Below are 25572 nucleotides of genomic sequence, written 5' to 3'. Positions count from 1 at the left end.
GAATGTGGGGTTGGGTTGGGATGAGCTGTCCTACTGCATTAGATGCTTTATCTGATGCTTACCTGCGCTGCCCAGCTGCAAATCTGCATGCCCTGCCCTCTCAAACACCCTCTTATTTACCATAGCACCATTTCTCCCTTTCGTTTCTTCTTCTTCCACAACCTAATCCCCTAATCTCATAATCTCTTCGTAATTTGTAAACCTTAATTGAAACAAAGGAAATTAACAAACATCAGGATTTCAAAAACCCCAAAATCTAAAAAGGGGTTTGTGTCCTGCAATTTTTTCTGGTGATCTGCAAAAAGAGGGCTCTGCTGCACATGATCAGCATTAGTTGACCAGTTAGTGGAAAAAATAACAGAGAGAGAGAGAGAGAGGGGGGGGGGGGTGAAAACGAGATTTTGTTTGTTACAGGAAGTATTTATATAGAAGTAGTAAAGGTTTGGAAGTTATTTTCAGACAATGATCTGGGCACATCAATTTCTGTCTGAAAGAACAACTGATTGGAAAACGCAAAAGACAATGTTGTCCACAAAGTACACAGGCTTTGTTTGATGAAAGATGAGGATAGAATGGGAGTTTTACATTCCGAAAGACGTTAGAGACGGAAGTCCTGAATGTGAAACTCATGGGAGTGGACATAGCCTGTCTGAAGAGCTAAAGAGGGGGGGGCTATGTTTTTGTTGTAAAACAAAGGGCCGATTTTTAACATTCCTTTTTCGAGACCCCACGAGTGGACTTTGGCTAACTTTTCGCCCCCCATCTCCAACTAGGTCCCCCACCTGCTTCTATCCAAAGCAGCCTCTTAGCCTGCGCAACTCTCTTTCTCTCTCTCTCAGCTCAGGCGAAGACAACAGTCAATCAGAAAGCAAAAGAACCCCACAAACTCTTAGTCCTACTTAGGTCCAGACCACTTCGCAAAAAAAATTTAACTCTCTTTCTCTCTATATCTATCTCCTCTCTTTCTTTCTGTTGAGAAAACAAAGATGTCTTAGAGAGAAGAAGAACAAAGAGAAAAGATAAGGTTGATGATGGATCGACTTTGAAACCAAAAAACAAAAACATTTTAGTATAAAAATAAAAATCCAAACCCCTTTGTAAAACCCGGAAAATTACCCCACCAAATGGAACTTACAGATTTGCAAAGCAACAAGCAAAGCAACACAGCAACAGCAGCAACAACAACAACAGTAGCAACAATTCTACAGAACCCCACCATCAGTCTTCCCACCACCACCTTCATCATCACCACCACCACCACCACCTCCAACATCAAAAACAGTCACTTTCTCCTCAACTTGTGGTTCCTTTTGATGGCACCAGATCTTCTGGTCCCGCGCAGGCAACCCTTTTAATATGGGCTCCATCTCTCACCCCCACCACCATCATCATCTGCTTCTTCATCCTGCTTCTTCAACAACTACGACAACCACAACGCCGCCTCTCTCCTCTTCTTCCTCCTCTTCTTCTTCAGCTTCTACCACTACAACCAACCCGCCTCAACTCGTTGACGCCTCTCTCGCTATTGCCACCAGATCTACTTCTGTCAACGTCGATTCCACAAAGAAGAATCAGCCAAACTTGCCACTTTCATCGACGACAACGACGACGACGACGACCGTAGCTAACCCTCCAGTGAAACGCTCCACAAAGGACCGCCACACGAAAGTCGATGGTCGAGGCCGCAGAATCAGAATGCCAGCTACTTGTGCGGCTAGGGTTTTTCAATTGACAAGAGAATTAGGTCACCAATCTGATGGGGAAACAATTGAATGGCTTTTACAACAAGCAGAACCAGCAATAATAGCAGCCACAGGAACTGGTACTATACCAGCCAATTTTTCAACGCTTAATGTTTCGTTAAGAAGTAGCGGATCCACGCTTTCAGCTCCACCTTCAAAATCTGCTCCTCACTCGTTCCATGGTGCTTTAGCTTTGGCTTCTCATCATCATCATCACCCTTATGAAGAAGGGTTTGCTCATAGCGCTTGTTGGGTTTTCACCATCACCAGCAGCAACAGCAACAACAACAACAGCAGCATCTTTTAACAGCAGATCAAATAGCTGAAGCTTTACCTGGTGCTGCGGTGGAGATAGTGGAAATTCAAGTGAGAATTATATCAGGAAACGGTTTAGAGAGGACCTGTTTAAGGATGATAATCAGCAACAAGGTGAAAGTGGTAGTGGCGGCGGAGGTGGAAGCGGAGACGGATCCCCTATTAAGGCTTTTAAAAGCGGTTTAAGCCAATTGCCTAAACCACAACAAGATGCTGGATCTTCGGGCCTACTTCGACCATCCAATATTCTGCCTGCCACTGCCATGTGGGCAGTGGCACCGGCTCCTAGCAGTGGAGCAGGCAGTACATTTTGGATGCTGCCCGTGACTGCTGGTGCTGGTGGCCCGTCAGTGGCCACGGGTGCATCCGGGGCTGGTCCATCTGAGCCCCAGATGTGGCCTTTCGGAACACCAGGTCCAGCAAGTGGGAATACATTGCAAGCACCCTTGCATTTTGTGCCCAGATTTAATCTTCCGGGTAGTGTTGAATTCCAAGGTGGTAGGCCGAGTCCTTTGCAATTAGGTTCGATGTTAATGCAGCAACAACCTTCTCAGCACCTTGGCTTAGGAATGTCTGAGTCTAATTTGGGCATGTTGGCTGCTCTTAATGCCTATTCTAGAGGTGGTTCGAACATTAATTCGGAGCAAAATAATCCACTGGAACACCATCAACACCAGCCTCAAGGTACAGATAGTGGAGATGAAGACCCCAATAATTCTCAATGATGGATTCCGAGAATTAAATGTACAAGAGTTGGTTAGTAGGCTTTTAATTCACATATTTGACAGATTAATGCCTTTTGAATTTTGTTTTTCTTCTTTATGAAAATACATTCGATTATATAGGAAGCAGGAAACTAGAGATTGCTGGGTTTGTTTGTGCAGATGTGGACAACAGGAAGTTTGTGATGAGCTGAGTGCATGAAACTTTGTTAGTGGATTTGTCATCTGGGGAGATAAAAGAAAAGGTTCTGATTAGGTCCCATTTGGTAGCTTTGTTTGTCCATTTGATTTTAAATTTTTTTCCCAATTTTTCTTAGCTAGAGTCGATCGATTTGGAGAAGTTTGAGAGTTTGTAATTTCAGTTGTGGTCCGAAGGGGGACCTGATAGGGAACAGGAATATGAGAGAGAGAGAGAGAGTTGCTTGTATAGGAGGATATTTGTTTGTGTTTGATTACAGTGTCTATTACTATTATTTGCTTTGTTTGTATGAGGAATTTGGAAAACAAAAAAACAAGCGAAGGGAATTGAGGGAAAAAAAAAAACTCAACTATTTTTGCTATAATTATTAGTTTGACATGATTTGTTTTCTTGTTCCTTTCCTACCTTTCTTCAAAGAATCTATCTCTTTCACATTGGCAAAATGCAGAAATGAACAGAAAGGCATTAGCTTATCATTTCTATTAAATGAGGGTGGATAGCCTGCTTGATGTTTATATTGCTATTCCTTCAAAAAGTACTCTCTCAAAGCAATGGAGACAGAGAGAGAGAGAAGAAAAACTTTTTCTTGGGGAAGAGAAGATTAAACTATTTCACAAAGAGTCTGCTTCCCCCTTTCCTTCTCAAGTTTCAAAGAGATCCAGAAAGCATGTCAGTTTGGGTTTTACCTTCCAACATCTTTGCCTTTCTTTTTTATTCAAGCTTAGTGATCTTTCCAACTTGCTTATACTAATATAAAAAAAAGGGTACTCAATATAATGTTATTATTACACGCTGAAAGCATATTTATGCCTTTGCTTTCCCTCCCTCATCAATACATTTTCTGCCCTGCTGGCATGCTTCATTGTCTTTTTAAAGTAAGCAGCCCCCACTTTCTCCAGGTGTGGTCTCCCTGATTTCCAGGAAAAATAAAGCTTATTCTTCTTGGATGTTGCTTGCCAATGCACCAAAGTGCTTCAAACATCTTATGCAGATTCAAGAAAACCTGGAAACAAAATGAGAATGTTCTTGTTTTAATGCCACTATCATTAATCAATGTCTAATGAACTATATAATGTATCTAAATGTGGAAAGCCATGGAACTGAAGGATGTTTGGGTCGCAATGGCTTTGATCCACCTGAGTGCTTGTCGAATTCCAAAAACCCACTCTCCCACGTTCTTTCCCTACATTTGTTTTTCAGGTTTTGCTTGCACACCGAGAAGAATCACTTTTGTTTTGACTTGCACAGTTCTTGCAGATGGCTTTCTCGTTTTCATTGCTTAATCATTTTCTCCACATCATCTTTATTTTGCTTTGTTTTTCATAACTAAAATAATATTAAAAAAATTCTCTAAATTATATGTATTGTTACCATTAAATCTGAATTTTTGTGCCTTTATTGCTACATTCAGCTCAGCAAATTAATGTGCCCCTGACAACCATGTGAATGTCCCTACTAATAATCATTAAAGTTTAAAAATAATCATGAATTTCATGACTATTTAATTTCAATTGAACATATATATAATGCTTGGAAATTTTCACATGTGAGGTATCAATAAAGATGATCTTTGAAGTTACTATAATTATATTCCCTTGAATTTTGCCCATTCATTTTTTGTGTTTATAAAGAGCCACCTTTTTAAAAATCTAATAACCCAAATTTAGATTACCTATTTACAATGTGACCATTTTTCAGATCGATTTTCTTCAATTTCCATATCAATCATTTAAGACAGACGATTTATTCAATTATTTTGATAATTTTAATATTTAAAATTTAATAATATTTGAAGTCAATCTAGTTCATTAATGCGCTAATCCCGCTTTACGGCAGACAAATTTCAACTTTTTATACACGTTAATAAAAAAAAGTACTAAAATTGTACTAAGCATATTCTTTCCCTTTTAATTTTAATTTTTTTTAAAAAGGCCCTTGTACTGATAAAAGCATATTCAAGAAATTCAGCTGACTAATCTTTCCCGCCCGGTGTTCTATTATGCCGTAAATTTCGCAACGTGAAGTTTAAATTAGTACTAATTAAATAATTTTCAAAATTATTTAAACCCAAAAAATTAATTGTGCGGGGCCGAGAGTTTCGGTTTTGGGAAAGGAGCTGGGGGACAATGGGATGGATGGACGGTCGGGATTGTTTTGTTTGTTTTCCCATTTGCATTGAAATTCTTGGTCTTCATGTCTTACACGTGTACCAATCATTAGTTCAGCAAGTGAGGTTTTGGTAGGAGAAAGACAAAAGACGATGGTGGGGGTTAGCAGAGCTCAGAGCGCGTGGCGTGGCCTGTTCATGTTGCTTTACTTTTGTCTCTCCCATTGGAAGAAAGAAAAATAAATAATTTGTTTCATTTCTAACTCAAATGAGACGTAGGAGAGTCGTTAATCTTCCATTGACTGTATAGATTTGATATTTAAGTATTAACATCATGTTTAAATTGTGAAATAATTTTTGTTCAATAAAATTGTGAGATTTGACAAATTAAATTAGATAATATTTTATAAATTAATATAAATTATATCATTAAATAAATAATTTTTTTTAAAAAAACTTACTATTATAAACATTCTATGTATGTAAGTTGTTTTAATTCTATCTCGAATGTGATGATGTCAAATGCGAACTCATTACATTTTAAAGTATAATTATATATTTAAGTGTTTACATCATCTTCAAATCATGAAACGTTTTTAATGAGATAAAATCATAAAATCCAATGAATTAAAGTGAATAATAACTTACAAATTAGTGTTAACCATTATATCCTATCAAGTTAATTTTTTTAAAAATAAATAATAACTCATCTTATATACACTATCGCTGCATAAAATATAAGCCCGTAAAAGACATTGAAGAATTCAGTGTTTATTATAAACCAAATACTGTACACACTTTTGATAATCTTAGAAAGGCAGAATACACATTTTTACATACTTATATGTACACAAAGATACAACAAAAATGATATGATGCTCAGCCATTGCAGTGTTGTGAAGAAAAGCAGGGCAACTGCCAGTCAAAATATTCATACCTGTTTCATTAGATGAGTAACAAGATTAAGAGACACACCATAATTAGGTGATGGTAACAATGAAAGCAATCTTTTTGCTCCAATGAAAGGTTCAGTACATGCAAGAACAGCCCAAAAGAGATGAAAGGTCCAAAAGCTTTTCTGTCTACCTTGCAGAAATGGACTCTCTATCAAGAATTTGTGAGAGCATAAGCCAGAATTTGTTAAAGTGACTTGTTGTCTAGTGCTTGTTTTTGAGATTCCAATGGGAAGAGGGACAAGACCCGCCTCCTATAAATATCAGTCGAGACAAGCAGTGTGTCAGGCTCCCATGATTATATCAAAAAAATTTAAATAAAAAAGAAAATTCTCCATTTTAAACTATGATGGTACTTTCCATGTTCAGGAGAAAGCGGAAATTCATTTCATTTGTAAATAAATTCTATGGTGAAACAAAGAGCCAAAAATAAGGCTAATCAAAGCCGGCAGCTTACAGTAAATGGTCGACTGCATAAAATACTGGAACCCTCCCCAGTTTTGCACCAGTCCATTTTCCTTTTTGAGTGGAAATAACTTGCTCTGCCTCTGTGCCTGTTGCAGTAAGAACAAACTGAAAGACATGCATGTTAAAACCATCAAATTTTCAGGAAAGAAAACATTAAATTTTATAATCACTAAAAGAAAAACTATACGAGGGGCAGGGGTCAAGACATACCAGAGGAAAGAGTATGGCCATAACACCATAGCTCACAAGAGGTGAGAAAAAGAAAATTGCCAGAACACAAGGGCTTCCTGATAATAAAACATCAGTGATATTGAAAATGATATAATTGTCCATTTCAACAAAGAGTTCCCTACTCGGGTTATTTTCACTTCCATAACAGCAAAGAGGTAAATTACAGAAAAGATCACATTTTACAAGCAGATATCAATGAAAGTGAAAAGTAATTACCAAAACCAGCAAAGAATGCCCAATTAGTTTCAAAGAAGTCTAGCCTTTTCTCCAGACCCCATTCAGAAAAGTTCCACTTGTACCTAAGAAGTTCAAAAGTTATTTAGCTATTATCTAGATTATACTAAGTGCAAAATGTTAAACAGCAAATACTTGTTTTACCACATACTCGAAACAGTAATAGGCATACATCCAAGAAAGAAGTAGAAAATTGAGTGCCTTTCCAACATAGGGTATAAATCCTGTGGCATAAACCTACACATAAATTTGGAAGGATGTAAGTCTGTCATCCCAAATGCCTAGACAACTTCATACAGAGGAAAAGGGTAAAAGAAATCAGAAACATACTAGTTGTTAGCAAATGCTTCTATAAACAGAACGTAATGGGCAGCAAGAACTCATCATTACCTACTTAACAAGTTAAAAAAAAAAAATACCATGCCGAGAAAAGAATTTTACCTCTAAGAAAAAGAAACTCAAAAGAAGCACCGAATATACCTGCTCCCCTATTTCAATCATGATCCTGCAGGAAAACATAGAATAAAAAGCAGACTTACACATCTATGCAAGGTATAATTGTTTGCTTAAGAAAATTGCCCAGTCATTAGTACCATCCAAGGCCAGCAGGCTTTGCTGCATGCATTTTGCTGTCTGAGTTCAATGCATCATTCTGTTTTGAGGATTCCACCACAGAAGGTCCAGATCTTCCCATTGCAGCGAAACCATGCTTAGCAATGTCATTGTACCTGGATCAAGACGTTGTTTAGTTCAACTGAGATTGATCAGAACATAACTAAAAAGTTGAAAGAATAGACAAAAAAATTCAAATAAGATGCTTGAATAATATAAACACATAATAAATTGGAAACTTCACCATTCAGTTTAATTTTCAACTGATTATTAAAAAATTACAGGCTAAGAAAGTCCTCATGGATCTGACAGTTAATTATAGGACATAAAAAGGTCATATGTTGCAGGAATATGGATGATGAACTTCTAAAGAGAAAGAGATTTAACCAAAATAGTTTTAACCAATAGCTGTAGTAATCAGGTTAAAATGTCACAAGGGAGAAAGAAATCAAAATAGGACAGAATTAGAAAAGTACCAGAGATTGCTCAGAATAAAGCTGAAGACGTACAAGGGATAGAACCAAAATACCTGCAGATGATAATTAAACAAGGTAAGGTATCCGGTTTGCAAAAGTTAACTTTTCGTAACAAGGCAAAAATCCACAAGAAAAAAGAAATATTGTCTCATTTCTAAAAACCCTTTCAACATATCATATGTGTGCAGCTGCAAGAAAAGTTATCGCCTCAGCCATGATGGGAATAAAAATTAGAGTCTATATTGGGCACAAGATTAACAGCAGCTGCAGCAGCACATGGAGAAAGGGCAATGTCGTCAATGGTATAATTGTGAGTTGTGGGAATTGGGCTGTCATGATTATGCTGGTTGTAGCAATGAATCGGAGCAAGTGGTTCCAGAACCAAGGTTAGCGGTGGGGATAAGGAAATAGCAACAGCAGGCTAGGTGAAACTATCCATGACAATCCTCTGGTTGCAGACTATGATCATGATTATAGAATGTTATCATGCAAAAGGACAGATTGATCAGAATGACTGAATAAATTGCAAAGGTAGGAAGATTTGCAGGAGGGGAGTGGTGACTCACTTGGATTTGCCTCAAACACAAATCAACCGCAATTCCATTAAACCAAACAGTTTATCTGAATGCTAAAGGGCTGTAAAAGAACCTCCTTTACACAGAACCATAGCAAAATGAAAACTGAAATTCACATTGGAAGATGTCTGACCTAAAAGAAAACTTATAGATACTAAAACTAATGGGAAAACTAATTCAAAGCCATCAAATGGGAACAGTTTAAATTATATCAATGGTAACCACTTACATAAAATAGTTGTACGAGTAACCCACGTAAGAGGGAATAAAAATTTAAGACACCATCAAATGCAGACGTTCCTCCATAACTGATCTGCGAGCGTTGATCAGGCAATATCCATCGTAGTATTGGGATAACAACAGAGTTTAGGACAAACAAACTGACAAAAAAAACATGAGTTGAAAATACTTTATATAAATTCAACTATGCCATTCATCAACCAATTAGATATTCTGCAGAAAATAGAAAAACACAATTTCTCTGATAAAGCATTGAAAAAGAAAAAGAATTACCTTCCTAAGAAAATGAAACCATTTAAAAGAAAACACTGTCCGGTTCTAATTAAGAGCCGTCTCGACCTACCAAAGAAACCATTTAAATAAATTTAAAGATCTTCAAAAGCTTGAATAAACAATAACCCAAATTTCGAACTAACAGAAAAAGTAAATAAAAGCGAGAGGAAAAACAAAGCGTGAAAGGAAAAGCAATTGAGGAGAGAAGCAACCTGCGGCAAAGAACAATAACTCTGTGAAGACAACAAGCTTCTCTAAAACCATCCGCCCATAAAAACGATGCTTGTTTTAATGTCGTTCTCGTAATTTTTATTAACAGCTTTCTATCTTCCATTTTTTAGAATAATAAGCGGAAAGAGAAAGAGAACGCTTTCAACCTCTCTCCGAGAATTTTGACAGACAGACAAGGCTGAAGACTTTTGAGAGCTTTGATAAATAAATAAGCTAACTTTATTCTTTATTTTTAAAAGCCAAAAGCCTTAAATCTCATTGGTCCACGTGTGGGCTTACCTGGCAGTTTTAGAAGTTGGGTTTAAGTGGAGCAATCGAATTCGAAGTCATCATTAAACCGGCTTAGCTGCCGCTTCTCTACAAAATTCTTCAGCTTACGTGAACAAAGAAACAGAGGTATGGCGAAGCCAAGCAAAGAGCCTTGCAAGAAAGAGGCTTGCGATATCCAAGCTTGTCTTTCCAAGAACAATTTCCTTCCCCAAAGGTAAAGAATGGGTTCTTTTCGTTTTCTTTTCTTTTTCCATCCTGTGAATTTCTCAAGAAATTTAGAAGATGATTAAATATTGGGTATGATTCAGTTTGCAACATCTCCCCTTTTTCTTTTTCTTATTTGAATTTTCATGCTTGATGAAGGAACTTGAAACTTTTGTTGATTAATTCATTAAGAATAATCTACGATCGTATCATTTGATCTTTGCTGCTGCAAAATTGTTTTCAAAAATGGATGCTTGGGATCCCATTTGCGAACAAGAAAACTCTTTTAAGTTTCATTTCTGTTTGCGGCTGTCTTCTTCTGAAGCATGCTGCGAAGAATGTTACCAGAGCTACACTAATTTGAAAAAAAAAATATATGCCCTGGCCCTCACCTTCCTTTGACCCATTATGCTTTCGATTGTGTTTCAATCTTCTATCTGTTTTGATTTTGAATTTCTTCCCCTGGTCGTGCTGCAGCTGTTGGTTCCTTTTATTAAACCGTGTTGTTTCCTAATACATGTTTTCCAGCTTGTAAGCTTATTTACACCTTTTCTCTATCACCTGTATAGATCTTGGAATCAAGTTCTGAAGCAAAGGGTAATTTTCTCTCGGGATCAGTTTGTTTGTAAAACCTGGCATGTGTGTTATGATGGGAACCCATAATTTCACTTTCTGTCAATCCTGATTTTAGCTTTCTTTTCAAATGATGTAGGTGCCGAAAGGTGATCGAACTGCTTCAATCTTGCTGCGAGAAATGCAATTACGACTCCACCCATTGTGCTTCTGTGTCTGCTCTCTTAAAGCAAATAGCCAAGTGACATTGATGGACCTCCGCTCACACTGAATGCCTATTCGATTTGTCTGTTTACTTGACTTTTGTTAACGCAACTGGCATAAACTCAATTGTCATAGTTCATAGGACTTTTTCTGTTACTTTGGAAATTGGTATTCTCTATTGACTACAATAGATTTGAAGTTCCGGAGGGGGCACTTCACTTTCACAAACTGATCAACATCAACATCCTGTCACGCTGTATTTGCAATGAGCCTTGATATTCAAGCGATAGCTTCGCCTAACAATTGTGTAATAGATGCCTTAAATCTCTTTCAAAAGAGATTATGCATGTATTTGATTTGTCCAGTCTTCTTTTTTGCAAATGGTAGTTACTTCATTGAGAGTAATATTCCTTCTTATATTCTAGGAAAATGTATGATTCTCTTATCTCGAATTTTTCGTGCAATCTACTAAACCGAAATCATTCTAAGTTTTGCTAAATTAATTCTCATAATAAAGCCTAGTGAAAGAGAGAGAGAGAGAGAGAGAATGTCAATTGTACGCGTTTCAACTGCCATTTCAAACAAATGACTGGAGAACAGTGGATCTACCAAATGAAAAATGCGATAAGACATGCATGTATTTGATTCCTTTTGAGTTTTTCCCAGTTCACATGGTGAGAATCCACCCAATTGTTGGCAGAATAAAGCAAAAGATTACACAATGTATAATCACCATGCTCAAGATTACGTAGGCCATATTTCCTGTATGAACTGGGGGGGATAGCGTATACACGGCAAAAGCTGAAATCTATCGTCTCATCATGAAGCCAAGGGAAAAAAGAGCCACAGGAAATCTCACCTCCTCTAACAGCCTCCAAAAAATGAATAGGATGGAATAAGTTGGTCATAAAATACAAGTTGACATCGACGAGGTTTCTCCCCAGAAGCTATTTGAGCTTTGTAGGAATGGCCGTGATGACCTAACATTTCAATTAAGGCATTCTCAATGAATCCTGCCGTTTAAGAGGGATGCCTTCACCAAAGCCATCATCTTCTTCATGCTTTATCGACCGCAAAGACAAAGATGTTGTCAAACTTGGACCTGATTAAACATCATTCATCAAATGTTTAAATTGCCAAAAGTAACATGATAAATATTTCTTAACATCATAAAAGCTAATTTCAATGCCTACTTTGTTCTTCACCAAAGGGATGAAAATTTTGAACCTCCTGAGGATCTTTTATAAACGGTTATAGGGTTGACTGTCATGTTGAGCAAACCTTTTGAAGGATTGTTTGTGGGGTTATGGTGTTGGTTTATTTATCCTTTCTGTTCACTTGGCACATCAAGGACTACTGATGTTTTGCCAGTCCTCATCTGGAGGACCTTTTGTAGCTTTAAGCCCTAAATGCCTCTGCTGTTCGAAGTCTCTTTTATGGGACAAAGCTCAATATAATTTTACCTTTCAAAAGAAAAAAAAATAAAAGCTTCAACTAAGCAATGCTGCTATATGCTTCCTGTACTAACAACAGATGGACATTGCCCATTATGAAGGATCGAGAGAATAAATTAACAGTTAATTGAGAGAATAATTTCACAATGTAAGATTCATGAGAACATACCATCAACCATATCCTTGGTTTTGTGAAGAAGAAAAGTTCCTGAAAGGATAGTCACAAATCCACACATCTCTGTTATAATCTGAGTTGGATTCTGCCTATCCCAATCCTGATAACGGAAAATTAAACTTCAATAATGTATTTTCAAGGTCAATCCAAATAAAGAAAATTGCAAACTAGTAAGCAATCATTGTGCAAGTTGGTCAAATTTTTAATTTTTAAATAGGAAGACAGAAGATAAGGGAAGCAGCTCAAAGGGGTTAACAGCAAACTAAACCACCAGAAAACCACATAGAAGTTCAGTTTCATATGGTAACGGTCACAGGGTCACTATACGAAATTGAAGAAAGGAAATTGCAACTTAGGGGTCAGTTACAAAATCTTGAATGACCAAACAGTCCACCCTTGTATTCATAGATTTCCCCTTTCCTTTAAATGATTACAAAGCATATATAGGATTAAGCAATTCATTGCCCATTGTAGACAAATGAATTGAGATAATTTTTGAAAAGGGCTTCTAAGGAAAACAATAGATGGTGTCGAGTTAAATTTTTTGAATGTTCAAATTCAAAAGACTTTTGAACCATTCTGATACAATCAATGACTGGAAATTACCTTAAACATGATTACACTAGCCAAAATGGTAAGTGATGTGAACATAACATAGTATATAGGAGAAACAACAGCCGTGTTGAAAGTATCAAGCGCCTGCAATTATGAAGACAAAAATAAGAATTGGAGGGTGAAACAGAATTCTTAGATCAGCAAAAATAAGCAACACAAAATCAAGGTAATGGGCCAATTAATTCTCAGAGTATGTAAAGCACACATAGAAAAATTTCAACTGACTCAACCTAATGATTAATAACACTGTGAACAAGTATATCCATAAGCATAGAATTTAGAGACCAATGTGTTTGTTAACTTAGTGGTCTCTAAAAAATAGAAAATAACAAATACCCTTCCAATAAATTGTTCAAAATTTGAGATGGAGTGACTTTGAAGTAAGATGACAAAGTTTCATTCTTTTTTCTCTGCCCATTCTGCACACTTCACTCTTGTTTCTTTATTTTGAAGGATCACTTGAAAATTATTCGAAAAGAAAAGTGCAACTGTAGACATAAAGAGAGAAAACACAAAAGGAAGAAAAAACAAGGGGTAACCGTTACCTTGTTTAAATAATTCATTTGGGTAAGCACACAAGTAACCACAACTAAAGTAAAGGCCCATGTTTGCGGGTATATAAGCTGGTTCATTCCTGAAAAGGTTAACTTCAAGGCTATACCAAGTGCTTTAACACTCATGACCTGTCAAAGAACACTCTTAGATATTAAAATCTGTAAAAAAAATGCAGTATCATTGGAAATGCAAACAGAATTAAGTTACCAACAGCCTTAAACTGACGCATACCGAAATGGAACCCACAAGAGAGCAAACTCCAATGTAAACCATAATGTGTGTTTGTCCATATTGTGGAACAAAGTGGAATATAAGTATAAAGACAGCTGTTAAGACCAAAGCTGTGTAAAAGAGAAACCCTGCAAGAAGATCAAAGAGAAATTAAGGTCATTTTCTTCTTTGCACCACAACCATTTAGAGCATGATACAATGTTCAGAGCTAAAAACATTATTATTAACAAAATGTAACCTGGCTCTGTAGCAAGATCCCAAACTTCTGTTACAGATTCAATCTGACGTTCTGGGGGAGCATGCAAAACAATTGTTGTAGAGCCCACCACACACAAAACACAACCAAGAATTCCAAAAGTATGTAACTTTTCCCGTAAAATTATATGCGCAAGTGCCGCACTGCAAGAAAAAATAAAAAATAAAAAATTGCAATTAACACTAAAAGATAAACCAGAATTTTGAGCTACATATTTCCATGCCTGATAATGATGCTGAGAGCACCAAGAGGAGTGACCAATATAGCTGGTGCAAATGCATAAGCTGCAAAATTAGCAATTTCCCCCACGACCACTGTTGCAAAGCCAATTACCAATTAGAATTAACCACTTTTCCTTCTAGAATCATGAAGAATGAGCAACTCAAACAAGTAACTATATTTAAAAAGACTGCACAGTTTGGTCCCTAAACATTAAGATGTATGGAATGAAAGTAAGAAAATTATCTTTCTAAATATGCACAATAAAACATTAACAAGATCTCATACCATTTTTAATGGCTGCAATGTAGCTTTTAAAACATCATCTTTAAGTAATGATATTTGGAAAATAAGAAAAATGAGAAAAGGCAAATAAAGAAAGAGGTTCAATGAAAAATCCTTAAGATTTTAAGTTAATGATCAAAGAGAAATCCATAAAACTTACTTGTTATCATGCCGGCCCACCAAAGTGGCTCAAGCAAGTAAGAATAGCCTCCAACTCCTGTGTAAATACCAATAAAACCAATGTCATTGGCACTACATGAACACAAGAACAATACAAAATAAAAGAATGAAAATGAACAAGCACTAAATGACAGCAAATGCATCCCAAGAGTTCTTTAGATAATTGAGATAAAAAAATAATTGTGATAATTGCAAGACAACACAACAATTTGTGCAATAGTCACAGTCATGTCATAAACAGAAAAACTTTTTATCCAACAGCAACACAATATACACACAAAACCAACAATCATCTGGAATTGGAAATATCCAAGCATACCATTTTCTCCAGTTGCATCCCATAAAGACATTTTGTACCTTTACTTTTCACAGATTATGCATAGCTTCGTATCAAAGAATCTTGGACAGATTTCTAATAAATAAATTAAGAGAATTATAAATCAAAGATGTCAAGCAAACCAAGTGCAAAGGATGCATAAAAAAGTTATGATGAGAAAAAATAACTTGTAGATTAGTTTCCTCAAAACAATTTCCACACTAGATTGACAAGAGCTCAAATCAATTAATGCCAGCACTGGTGAATTAAATTCCCTGTGCAAATTGATTTACAACATGTACAGTTCACTCAATTTCATATTCTAAATTTAGTAAAATATTATTCACATAATCTCAATACACTACAGTAATCCAGAAAACAGTGCAAATCATTTTAAATCTAGTCCTATTTTCCACTACAGCAAAAAAGAAACAAAAATCCCAAGTCCAATCATCAGAAAAGAAAGAAGAGGAAAAAAAATCATATCAAACTTTGATCAATTGCAGTACCTGCCCTGATGCCAGAAGCACCGGCTTTCTTCAAGCCCTTTTTCTTAACAATGAAACTTCCCCCAATAAAAAAACTGGAAGAAAGCGCTAAAACCAAGCCCTTAACATTATCCGAGGACATGCCCTCGCTCCAGCTCCGCGCACCCGACATACTCTAACCTTACACTTAAAAATAAAAAACTTTTCAAAACCCTAATTCTCACGGGATGCCTCTATTCTACGTCAACTACAACTCGGCCCGATCCTCGATTTGCTCTGAACTTACACTGAGTCTCAAAGACGAGTTCATGGATCTCGCAAAAAAAATCACAAATTTACCCAATTTTTGGAGTCGGTTTAAACCGGAACCCGAGTCAAAATAACACGAGTAAACGGATCTTCGCCCAATTAGACAAATAGCAGCGAGAACGATGATATCCAGATAGAGATGGAGAGAGAAAGAAAGCGACGGTGGAATATCAGTCGGCGCAAAGAAATAAGACCAAAAAAAGAACGAATTAGAAAAGGATATTTACAATGCTAGCTAGGGAAGAATCTTGACTCGGTAGAAGCGGAGTGAGTTGGGGAAGAAGCGAGTGGATCTCGACTCCGAAGAGGGAAATGAACAAGTGTGGGGTTGTCGGCGCTGATAGATGGGTCAGATAGATGAGAGTTTGCTGAGTTGGTGAGACAGAGAAGAGCTACGATTGCTAAGGAGAGAGAGGTTTCTTGGAATGGAAGAGAAAGAGAAAGGGCGCGTGGGGGTCTGGGGTTTTTACCAGAACAAGGACTTCCCTCCGACTCTGGTTTGATTTATGACTGCTACGCTTTATCTTTTGCTTCTTCACCGCTCCTCGCTTTTATTTCTTCCCATTTGTCCCCTTATCCACCTTAATTACTTCATTTCATTATTTTCTCGTCTCTAATCTTTACCATTAGAATTTAATATTAAAAATTAGAATGAAATACTCTTATAAATAAAATAATTTATTTTAAATAATATCAGTATATAAGTTCAATTATTAGTTTATTTGTTTGATGATATAATAATATTTTTTAAATAATTTTATTTTCTATTAATTTTAAAAATTATTATATTATATAAATTATAATTTTTATTTTTTTTCTTATTTATAAAAAATAATTCTCTCCATCCTACTTTGACATTTCCATAGCCAGAGTGTCAAATCTAGCTTTGATTGAAGAGTGCAAAATCCCATATTCAATAGTCACATCCCGTTTATATAAGAGAATATTGTCGGTCGATTTGAAAAAATAAAAAATAAAAAAATGAAAAATAAAAAAAATATTTTAAATATTTCATATTTATTTGTTAACGTCATTTACATATTTAAGATGGATTGTTTATTTTTAATATTAATAAATATAAATAGAATTATACTTTAAACTTAAAGAAATTAAGATATTTTATTATAAAAGTTATTATTTATGATTATATTCAAATAGTAAGTACATATCACTATCCAAATTCGTGATGGATAGTGATATTATTATTCGGACCATATTATAAGATATTTTAATATTACTTAATTAAGTCAAATAATACGAGATATTCAATTATAAAATATTTATTGATATCTTTGTTTATCTTGATAAAATTTATAAATCAATAAAAAGATTTATTTGAAAAAATAAAGATTAATTTTACTATATAAAACTACTTAATCAAATACTCAAACAAAAAAATAAAAATGATTTTGTATTATATTATGTGGAGTTTTTTATATTACATAATTTGTTAGTATATAAACAAGAATTATAAATTGTAATTTATAAGTAACTTTTTCAATTTTATAAATTTCATTGTCGTTCTTATATTTATACAATAAAAAATTTAAAATTTTAACCTTCGAGTGTTCCTTCACAATGATTGGACTTGACTATTAGGTAATCATTTGTCAAATATTTGTAAAGTTAATTTACTAATTTAGTAAAATGAATATGGATGAATAGTTGGAGCAGATCCGATCAGATTTGATATTCTTTCTTTTTTTATTTATTTTTTGGTATGGTCCAGTAAAGTGACATCACAACATGTGCTGTATACTTGGATTTTCTTTTTTTTTCTTTTTACTAATTTAAATTTAAATATATTCTTGAACTTTTTTCTTATCAAATTTTCAAATATTAATTTTGGTTTTTGGTTTCGATTTAGTTATTTTTTTGGGTATGTACGAGTTTATAGATTATGAAAAGCAATTCAATTTAAAAATTTTGGGACAATATAAATTGATCGGGAATTGAATTTATGTATTAATTTAAAATTTTATTCTTTTTACATGATGTTTAATAATATTATTTTTTTGAATTTAATAAAAAAAGTTTGTTTCAAAATAGTTAGATTCAGCTATATAATCACAAGAGAATACCTTGGGATTTGAGGTAAAATTAATTTACTTTCAAAATTTAAAATTTTTTATTCATTTATTATTGTTATTATTTAATTTTATAAAATAATATTATTATTTTAATCATTCCACAAAATTAAAATTTGAATAAAAAAAATAAATATAAAAGAATGATTAAGATATACTCCAATTATTATAGGTTTGACCCAAGTTTACTGGGCCCAAGTCCAATCCAAAATGGGCTTGAAGTTGATCCGGCCTGCCTTGGCCTTTTCCTTCTTTCTTTTCTCTTTCCTATTTTTAATCAAAACGACGTAGTTTTCTCACTGATCTCTAAAAAGATATAATTTCCCCTTTCCTTCCTCTCCTCTCACCAATTCTAGCCGCCACCTGTCACTCTCCATTCCTCAAAAGTCAAATCTAGTTTTTCACCGCCGACGCCGACGTCGTTTCTGTCGCCGGTCCTTATTTCGGCGGCCTCCCACTTTCTCCCTTTCTTTTATTTTCCTTTCCTTTTTTTCTTCCTCTCATATCTCTCTCATTTCCTCCCTTTCTCTTCGTCTCTTCGCTCTTTAGCAGCCTTTGAACCTGCCTTTTTTTCTTCTGCAATATTTTTCGTAGAGAGAGAAACGGATAACTAAGGTTTTACATTGGAAGCCATAGAAATGTCTCTGTTGCAGCCGTATTTCCAACAATGCCTCTTCTCAGTCTCTTGTCCTTGTCCGTCGCTGTACATATCTGTCTCTAAACGAAGCTTCATCTCTTGTTGCTCGTCGCAGTCCCAAACGGCAGTCGTTAATGGCACACTCGATAGCAGAACCGCTGAAAGGGATGAGATTCGTCTCGGCTTGCCTAGCAAAGGACGCATGGCTGCGGATACTCTCGATCTACTTAAGGTGCTGGTTTCACAGTTTTAAGGTTTTGCCTCTAGCAATTTCAATTATTCTTTATCACATCCTATATTCTGACCCCTTCCAATTCTTCTGTATTTTCTGCAAAAGGATTGTCAATTGTCGGTTAAGCAGGTCAATCCCAGGCAATATGTTGCCCAAATACCGCAGGTTTGTCTCCCACAATTTGCATTGTACTTAGCACCTGTATATTGTTTATGTATGATTGGTATTCAAACTTTATTTTGTTTTTTTCCCAGCTTTCCAATTTGGGAGTCTGGTTTCAGAGGCCCAAAGACATTGTACGGAAATTGTTATCTGGAGATTTAGATCTTGGTATCGTGGGGCTAGATACTGTCAGTGAATATGGGCGGGTAAGAATTAAAGTATAGAATACTATCTAACTAAAGGCATCCTTTCCAGTGCTCTGTCATTATGAAAATGTTACACAGAATCAAAATATCTAATTCTATGCAGTGATTCTGTAATATGTAGATTCCAGCCTTGCAGATTATTTTTGCCATGCCAGCTTAGAGTTTGTTCTTATATGTTATTATGTTATTGTTTGAGTTATATAGAATTGACCTTGGATGTGATGGGGTTTATTCTAATAATGCACTTATCCTTTTCTGCCGATAAATGAGAAGAGTTGGCCTTGTAAAAATCAATGCGGATTAAAAAATTAATTGTTTCAATCATTTTTATCAGGGTGATGAAGATCTTATAATTGTTCACGATGCCCTAGAGTATGGAGATTGCCATTTATCCCTTGCAGTAAGTGTTTTTTGTTTCAAGTAAATAGCCAGCTTCATCTTCCTGATATCCCTGCTAGTGATGATTTGTGTTTTGTTTTTCAGATTCCTAAGTATGGGATCTTTGAGAATATCAATTCACTGAAGGAGCTAGCCCAGATGCCCCAGTGGACTATTGAGAAACCTCTAAGAGTTGCAACTGGCTTCACTTATGTATGACATGCACTTCACTAATTTCTTTAAATTATATTGCTTTTTGGAATTTATTTCTGGTACAATATGTTTTGGTTAGCTTATTTGCAGAATGTTTCTATTGGAATTTAATTTCTTTTCTGTCTTTCTGTACAGCTTGGTCCTAAATTTATGAAAGAAAATGGATTGAAGCATGTGATATTTTCAACTGCTGATGGAGCCTTAGAGGCAGCTCCTGCGGTGAGAATTAACTTGAGTACCTGCAATTTAGTTTTTTCTTTGAAATTATTTAAAATTGAAAGAGAGAGTTACTCATCCTTCTATCTTTCTATGAATATTATGCATATATTTGCCTTCCAGAAGGAAGAATACTGAATTTGCAGAAACTTCAGCCCTTAGTTTCTCATATGTCTCAGCTAATTTCTCTGTTATCATTTCAGTGCATAAGAACTTAAGATTATTTCCTGGATGTATAAACTATATATGCTGATCTCACTCTCCTTTGGATTTTAATCCTTTTCCTTTTTCTGATTTTGATTTAAATTGCGTAGGCAAGCATTATTTGATAGGTGATGAGCATGACCATGGTAAAAATGGTTTTTTCCCTGTGAAGGGTTAGATGATTAAGTTATGCTTGTACAAATGAAAAGGCAGTTGAGAAAAAGAAAGTAGTGATTGAAGGGCAGGGTTGTCTATTTGCCAAAACGATGAAAAGGGACTTAGCAAGCATAGAAACTAAGATGCTAAATAGGGGAATGAAGAGAAAGAAGCTTACCAGACAGTGAGTAGCTGAAAAAATGCTTCCTTACTAACAATTCCATTGTATTGAATTCTTATTCAAAGGGGAAAAAGCCCTTTATTAGTTGGGTAGTTGACCCTAAAGGCAACTCTGCACTGTTCTTAAAGTTGATGGAACTTGCTTAATTTGTCAAAAATGAATAACAGCTGACGTTTCAGATATAGCTCAGTTAACAATGTAGAAATTTACCTTGCTATGTTCTCCTATATTTTCCTTTATGTTTTCACCTGTTGATGCTTGACTGCACAAAATTTTGTTGCCTTATTGAAGGAAGTGACATCTGAAATGGAGTGCTACTGCTTGTTGATTAGCATGAAGCTATCTGGAAATGTAATGCTTTTGTTTATGTTCGTGATGTTTATAGAAATCACTTCTCTTTCTTGTTAATATAGATGGGAATAGCTGATGCAATTTTGGACCTTGTGAGTAGTGGGACAACACTGAGGGAGAACAACTTGAAAGAAATTGAAGGTGGAGTTGTATTGGAAAGCCAAGTAAGCAGATCTATGTCTTTTCCTGTTCATGCAACTTTCAAGCATATGATCTTTTAGTCTTGAGTATGCTGTTTGAAAATGATTTGCTTTTAGAAATTCTTGCCCGATCTCTTGAGTTCATTTTTCTTCAGGCTGTTCTAGTTGCTAGCCGAAAAGCATTAATCCAGCGGAAAGGTGCACTGGACACAACACATGAGATTCTTGAAAGATTTGAGGCTCATTTGAGGGCAATTGGCCAGTTCACGGTGCAGATATTCATGATTCCAATCATGTGGTTGTCTTTTCCTTTTCCTCCCTGTATTCTTATGGTTTATATGTGTTTTCTATGGCAGGTAACTGCAAATATGAGGGGTAGTAGTGCAGAGGAAGTGGCTGAGCGAATACTGAGCCAGCCGTCATTAGCTGGGTTGCAGGTGAGTTTTGAGATGATTTGGCTATCTGGATTGTTGCTTTTAGGATGGAATCAATACCAATTTTAATCTGAGTTGTGTAAAGATTTTCATAATGCTATTGCTACATTTGAGAAGGCTTTTAAAAATTTTTCATGTTTGTATTTGCAGGGGCCCACAGTGAGTCCAGTTTTTTTCATGCGTGATGCAAAAGTAGTTGCTGACTACTATGCCGTAGTCATATGTGTACCCAAAAAGGCTCTTTACAAGTCTGTACAACAGTTGAGAGCGGTAAGTTATGATAAGATATAATAAAGGCTACCTGTTTGATTTGGAAATTGTGGCCCTGTGATTACTCTGTTTTCAGCACTAGTTCATTCCTAATACTATTTGTTTATGGGATTTAAATTTGAGTTTTTACTTGTATTCAAATGACCATACCGCTGCATCTTGTGCATTTCCTTGCTTTAGAGAAATTTTCCCACTGCCGATGGCCTTTATGAAAAGATGAACTGTGCTTCTCTAGATTAGTTATGCGCATAATTTGTTGTCCTAAAATAAAGAAAAAGAACTACTTATTCAATCCATTGAGAATTGATCGGTTTGTAGGTGGATCAAACATGCCAGCTCTATTTTTAGGCTGCCTAAGCACCATGAATGCATACGTACTTCTTTCTAAAGAAAGAAAAATTTGTTGGGTTTATGGAGAATTGATGGGTTTTTAGGTGTATAGAGATTCCTTGTTATTTATTAAGCTTATAGTTACACTTGGTTATGTGCCCAAATACTTGTCCCTAAAACCTTCCCGTCTATAACAGCCTTCCCAACCCAAAAGAAGGGTGGGAGTTAACGATCAAGGATTTAATTTTTGCTCATCCAGGTCAGTGAATTTGAATGTTGTCTGGTGCAGGTTGGAGGTAGTGGCGTGCTAATTTCACCGTTGACCTACATTTTCGATGAAGAGACCCCAAGATGGAGAGAGCTTCTTTCAAAGCTTGGCCTTTAGTCCTTTCCAGTGGATGAATGGGTGGTTTACTTGCATTTCATATCAATGCTGAAGAATTTTTTAGCCCTTGGGATTCCTAGGTGGTTTGAAAACTACTTTGGCGGGAGTTAGGACCACCAAAGTTTTGTATTGTGCTTTCTTTTTCTCCTGTACCTTGTTTCTTTTACCTGCTTTTTTCCTTCCCCATTGTAACCACAAGGATGATATAGAAAAGCTTATTTTCCTTCTGATTGTGTATGACTACTGGAAATAATCTGTACCATTACTAGTTTGAGATTTTATGGAAATGCAGTCACTGGATTTATATGTAGTCTGTTAGTTTTTCTTCATATGAAATCTCTCTGCTTGGTAATTTGCATTACATCCTCGAGGAAATAGTATACAACAAAACATTTCCGGAATCAAAGCACAAAAAGATACAGGAAAATAGCAGGTGAAAGCCAATCAAAGGAACTCAAAGAAAGGAGTTGTCAAACTCGTACTTGGACTCCCAACCATATCTTTTCCTCTTCGGTCTTGTGACTCTACCTCAAAGAAGTCGATGAATTTGGGTTCTTTAACTGGCACATGTGGCTTCAGACAAATAAGTTCTACCATTTTCGAACCAACCCTATCGGTAAGGGGTAGGTCATTGAGTCTTCCCGTCTGGTTGTATGCCATGGCCTGATCAATGCTGTGGGAGGTTACAGCGGAAAAGGGTTGGTCACGGAGCCCTTCCGTCTGGTTGTATGCCATGGCTTGATCAGTGCTGTGGGAGGTTACAGTGGAAACGGTTTGGTCACGAAGCCGGTCCGTCTGGTTGTATGCCATGGCTTGATCAGTGCTGTGGGTGGTTCCGGTTGGCACCTTGCCGATGTTCCTCGTGGATCTATCACCGTCATGGCTCAGAATGGAAGGCGAAAGAACCCCAGGTGACTGCTTTCCTTTCTTTATCACTTCAATTCTGTAGAGCCCCGTACCTGCTTTGTCCTGAATTTCGTGAAGTACCACTCTATCACCAATCGCAAGCTCCCACCGGCGGACGAACGGAAGCCATCCCTTACTCAGAGCCGGCTTTGGATAATCTTTCCCCTTCCTTGTAGAACAAACAAATGGCCAGACGTCGCCATTCTCGTCTACGACCTTAAACCCCACCTTATGCTTGTTTCCGAAATCCAGGAAACATTTTTTATTCACCGTCGGAACAGACAATCTCTTCTCGACATCTGTCTTTGTAAGAACCTTGGACAATACTGCCATTGCTAAAGGCAAAATGGGAATGAAGAGCTAGCTTGACAGGGCTATATATAGAGAGAAACTGTGGTAAGGGTCGGTACTGTGATATAGCACGAATCAGATTTAGTGGTCATGATCGCTCAATTCTTTTTTGTCTTATAATCCAAAATGTTCAAATGCAGACACCAACAGCAAGTTTACAGGGTAGCTTGATTTCATGATACTCTGTTTTGTTCGCGCACATTGTCCTATCCGTATCGCACGGTTCCGCTAATATGGGCGCGAGGCGTCGCTCTCTTCTTCTTTATCGTCCAAAAGCCAGTACTATCACTTGATAGTGATATGGGGCGAATCGGAACCACATAATCAACTCTCTATTTTATAATTTAAAGCGCCTAATCATGCTCCTCTCTTGCTACAAATTTGATGAACTTGGTAAAAAAGAAATCTGCCAATGGATGTGTGGTATCGCTCGATTTTTGTGCTCAATCGGTCGGTTCTGTTTCGGTCGCCTTCCGATTCTCAACGAGCCGTTTGAAGTAGGATTAATTGGTCTTCAATAAAAGACAAAGGTAGTCGACTGATGGGGGCTGCTTGCTCGACTATCAGCCCACCCTGCAGTCTTTCTTTCACTTTGTGCGAGTCAAAACTACGAGAAACAATGACCGCCGCCCTGGCCCCACGGAGAAAACAAAAAAAATATTTGTCTAATTAACTTTTTGTTTTACTAACTCCAAGAAAACTGAAAACGGTGGTCCACTACATCTTTTACGTGTGTCTGAGTAGCAAAATTATTATTAGTCACGAATTTGGATAAAATTTAATTATTTATTATACAAATTAGATTACGTTATGAAAAAAGATATGAATGTTCATTATGTTATGATTTAAGTATAAATTAAGTCAAATAACCTAATAGATCAGATATAAAAAATGTAATATGATTTAAACTCTTAAATAAAATTAAATTGAGATTATAATTTAAAAAGTTATTAAGTTATAAATTGATCCCTTATTTCATTTGTAAATACATACTCGAATAAGGATTTTTTATTCCTTTTAAAAACTTTTTTATCTCTAAATATTTTTTATTATATTTCTCTTATAATTGTTCTTTTTAGATTTATTTTATAACACATTATCAGCACGATTCTATAATCTTTCAAGTTTTAAAATTATAGAATTTCAATGATTGAGTTTTGATTTTTGATTTTAGAAAATCAAATAAGTGACTTGATATCTTTTTAGTATTTTCATTCCTTAAAAATCAACCTTAATATGAATTTTATTATCACGTTGTATATATTATATTTTATCTCTTGATTGAAAAATGAATTTGTCATTGATAATTATTAATGAAAAATTATGAATATTCATTTCCTTAAGTAAATATGATAAACGAACTATTAATAAAACAATTATAAATTCGTCCATTCTATGAAGTGAATGTGACATTATTTAATAATTATAGTCATAGTTATGAATCCATCCATTCCTTAAAGTGAATGCAACATTATTTAATAATTATGATGGTCATAACAACTTACATTATCATTATTTTAATTATAATTTTATCACTAAAAATGGATGGATAATTTTACCACAAAAAGTGGATGAATGTCGTAACTCACTAACTCAACAAAAGTGAATAACTCATTAAAAAAAAAGTGGATGAATAATAAAAAGATAAAAATTGAAAGAATAAAAAAGATATAGAAAACGTATTGTCATTAATATAGCATAAAAAACCATTGATTATATACCTGTTGTACATCTTAAATTTTATTATAACTGAAAACTAAAACATTTTGTGATGATTTTAACCATGACCAAGTTGATATAGCACATCAAGATATTTGTCCACCCTCAAAGAGGAATTGATTATATGATTGGTAACGAAAATATCCGTTAGTGATTTTCTTATCCTGAAAAAGGAATTGATCATTTAATTGGTAATGGGAATATCTAAGAATGAACTTAATAGTAATTGGTATATTTTAGTATAACTTTATTATGAAGATGTTTTAATATGTTCTTATTATATTTAAATGATATTTTCTTAT

General features: G+C 35.5%; 5 protein-coding genes across 6 annotated transcripts; 3 read left to right on the top strand and 2 right to left on the bottom strand.

Annotated features, from left to right (window-relative positions):
• The first annotated feature begins 409 nt into the window (after positions 1–409).
• On the top strand, positions 410–3342 carry TCP8 (TCP family transcription factor). Its single transcript, XM_021430167.2, is given in 6 exon segments — positions 410–1158; positions 1161–1334; positions 1337–1984; positions 1987–2082; positions 2085–2813; positions 2942–3342. Coding segments are annotated over 5 exon segments (1650 nt in total). The 5' UTR covers positions 410–1124; the 3' UTR covers positions 2783–2813; positions 2942–3342.
• Positions 3343–5855: 2513 nt separating this feature from the next.
• Positions 5856–9563, bottom strand: LOC110417705 (etoposide-induced protein). The gene is made up of 12 exons (XM_021430171.2): positions 9360–9563; positions 9148–9213; positions 8864–9014; positions 8060–8112; positions 7565–7699; positions 7413–7476; positions 7123–7208; positions 6954–7036; positions 6717–6793; positions 6496–6611; positions 6172–6292; positions 5856–6022 (listed from the first exon to the last, which is right to left on the bottom strand). Exons 1-11 carry the CDS (start codon positions 9479–9481, stop codon positions 6226–6228), a joined length of 1020 nt encoding a protein of 339 aa, XP_021285846.1. The 5' UTR covers positions 9482–9563; the 3' UTR covers positions 5856–6022; positions 6172–6225.
• A 34-nt stretch (positions 9564–9597) lies between these two features.
• LOC110417706 (Cox19 family protein (CHCH motif)) lies at positions 9598–11034 on the top strand. Of its 2 annotated transcripts, XM_021430172.1 has the most exons (3): positions 9598–9862; positions 10422–10449; positions 10565–11034. In XM_021430172.1, the coding sequence occupies exons 1-3, from the start codon at positions 9777–9779 to the stop codon at positions 10694–10696; spliced, it is 246 nt and encodes an 81-aa protein (XP_021285847.1). In that variant the 5' UTR covers positions 9598–9776; the 3' UTR covers positions 10697–11034. The 2 variants fall into 2 exon arrangements, with proteins under 2 accessions (XP_021285847.1, XP_021285848.1); XM_021430173.2 differs by lacking the exon at positions 10422–10449 and having other exon boundaries at positions 9704–9862.
• A 199-nt stretch (positions 11035–11233) lies between these two features.
• Positions 11234–16233, bottom strand: LOC110417704 (putative magnesium transporter NIPA4). Its single transcript, XM_021430170.2, has 9 exons — positions 15425–16233; positions 14580–14636; positions 14139–14229; positions 13898–14058; positions 13660–13787; positions 13419–13556; positions 12865–12957; positions 12253–12358; positions 11234–11731 (listed from the first exon to the last, which is right to left on the bottom strand). Exons 1-9 carry the CDS (start codon positions 15573–15575, stop codon positions 11622–11624), a joined length of 1035 nt encoding a protein of 344 aa, XP_021285845.1. The 5' UTR covers positions 15576–16233; the 3' UTR covers positions 11234–11621.
• Positions 16234–18145: 1912 nt separating this feature from the next.
• On the top strand, positions 18146–22604 carry LOC110417703 (ATP phosphoribosyltransferase 2, chloroplastic). Its single transcript, XM_021430169.1, has 11 exons — positions 18146–18668; positions 18774–18833; positions 18923–19036; positions 19371–19436; positions 19520–19627; positions 19763–19846; positions 20798–20899; positions 21031–21144; positions 21232–21312; positions 21460–21579; positions 22199–22604. Exons 1-11 carry the CDS (start codon positions 18438–18440, stop codon positions 22292–22294), a joined length of 1176 nt encoding a protein of 391 aa, XP_021285844.1. The 5' UTR covers positions 18146–18437; the 3' UTR covers positions 22295–22604.
• The last annotated feature ends 2968 nt before the right edge of the window (positions 22605–25572 follow it).

Source organism: Theobroma umbraticum, unplaced genomic scaffold (genome assembly GCF_002168275.2).
Source record: "Theobroma umbraticum cultivar Fairchild unplaced genomic scaffold, ASM216827v3 scaffold_50.0, whole genome shotgun sequence".
In the NCBI taxonomy this organism is placed as follows: Eukaryota; Viridiplantae; Streptophyta; class Magnoliopsida; order Malvales; family Malvaceae; genus Theobroma; species Theobroma umbraticum.
Note: the sequence above shows the minus strand (reverse complement) of the source record. Positions and strands in the feature narration are given on the sequence as shown.

Coding starts and splice junctions, on each gene's coding strand:
- LOC110417705 (XM_021430171.2), bottom strand. CDS start 9,481: ATGGAAGATAGAAAGCTGTTAATAAAAATTACGAGAACGACATTAAAA. Junction 7,477..7,564: donor AAGCCTGCTGGCCTTGGATG/GTACTAATGACT, acceptor GTTTTCCTGCAG/GATCATGATTGAAATAGGGG. Junction 6,612..6,716: donor TGGCCATACTCTTTCCTCTG/GTATGTCTTGAC, acceptor CATGTCTTTCAG/TTTGTTCTTACTGCAACAGG.
- LOC110417706 (XM_021430172.1), top strand. CDS start 9,777: ATGGCGAAGCCAAGCAAAGAGCCTTGCAAGAAAGAGGCTTGCGATATC. Junction 9,863..10,421: donor AACAATTTCCTTCCCCAAAG/GTAAAGAATGGG, acceptor TCACCTGTATAG/ATCTTGGAATCAAGTTCTGA. Junction 10,450..10,564: donor ATCAAGTTCTGAAGCAAAGG/GTAATTTTCTCT, acceptor CAAATGATGTAG/GTGCCGAAAGGTGATCGAAC.
- LOC110417704 (XM_021430170.2), bottom strand. CDS start 15,575: ATGTCGGGTGCGCGGAGCTGGAGCGAGGGCATGTCCTCGGATAATGTT. Junction 12,359..12,864: donor CTAGTGTAATCATGTTTAAG/GTAATTTCCAGT, acceptor TTCCGTTATCAG/GATTGGGATAGGCAGAATCC. Junction 11,732..12,252: donor AACCAAGGATATGGTTGATG/GTATGTTCTCAT, acceptor ATGTTTAATCAG/GTCCAAGTTTGACAACATCT.
- LOC110417703 (XM_021430169.1), top strand. CDS start 18,438: ATGTCTCTGTTGCAGCCGTATTTCCAACAATGCCTCTTCTCAGTCTCT. Junction 19,037..19,370: donor CTGTCAGTGAATATGGGCGG/GTAAGAATTAAA, acceptor CATTTTTATCAG/GGTGATGAAGATCTTATAAT. Junction 20,900..21,030: donor GAGTTGTATTGGAAAGCCAA/GTAAGCAGATCT, acceptor ATTTTTCTTCAG/GCTGTTCTAGTTGCTAGCCG.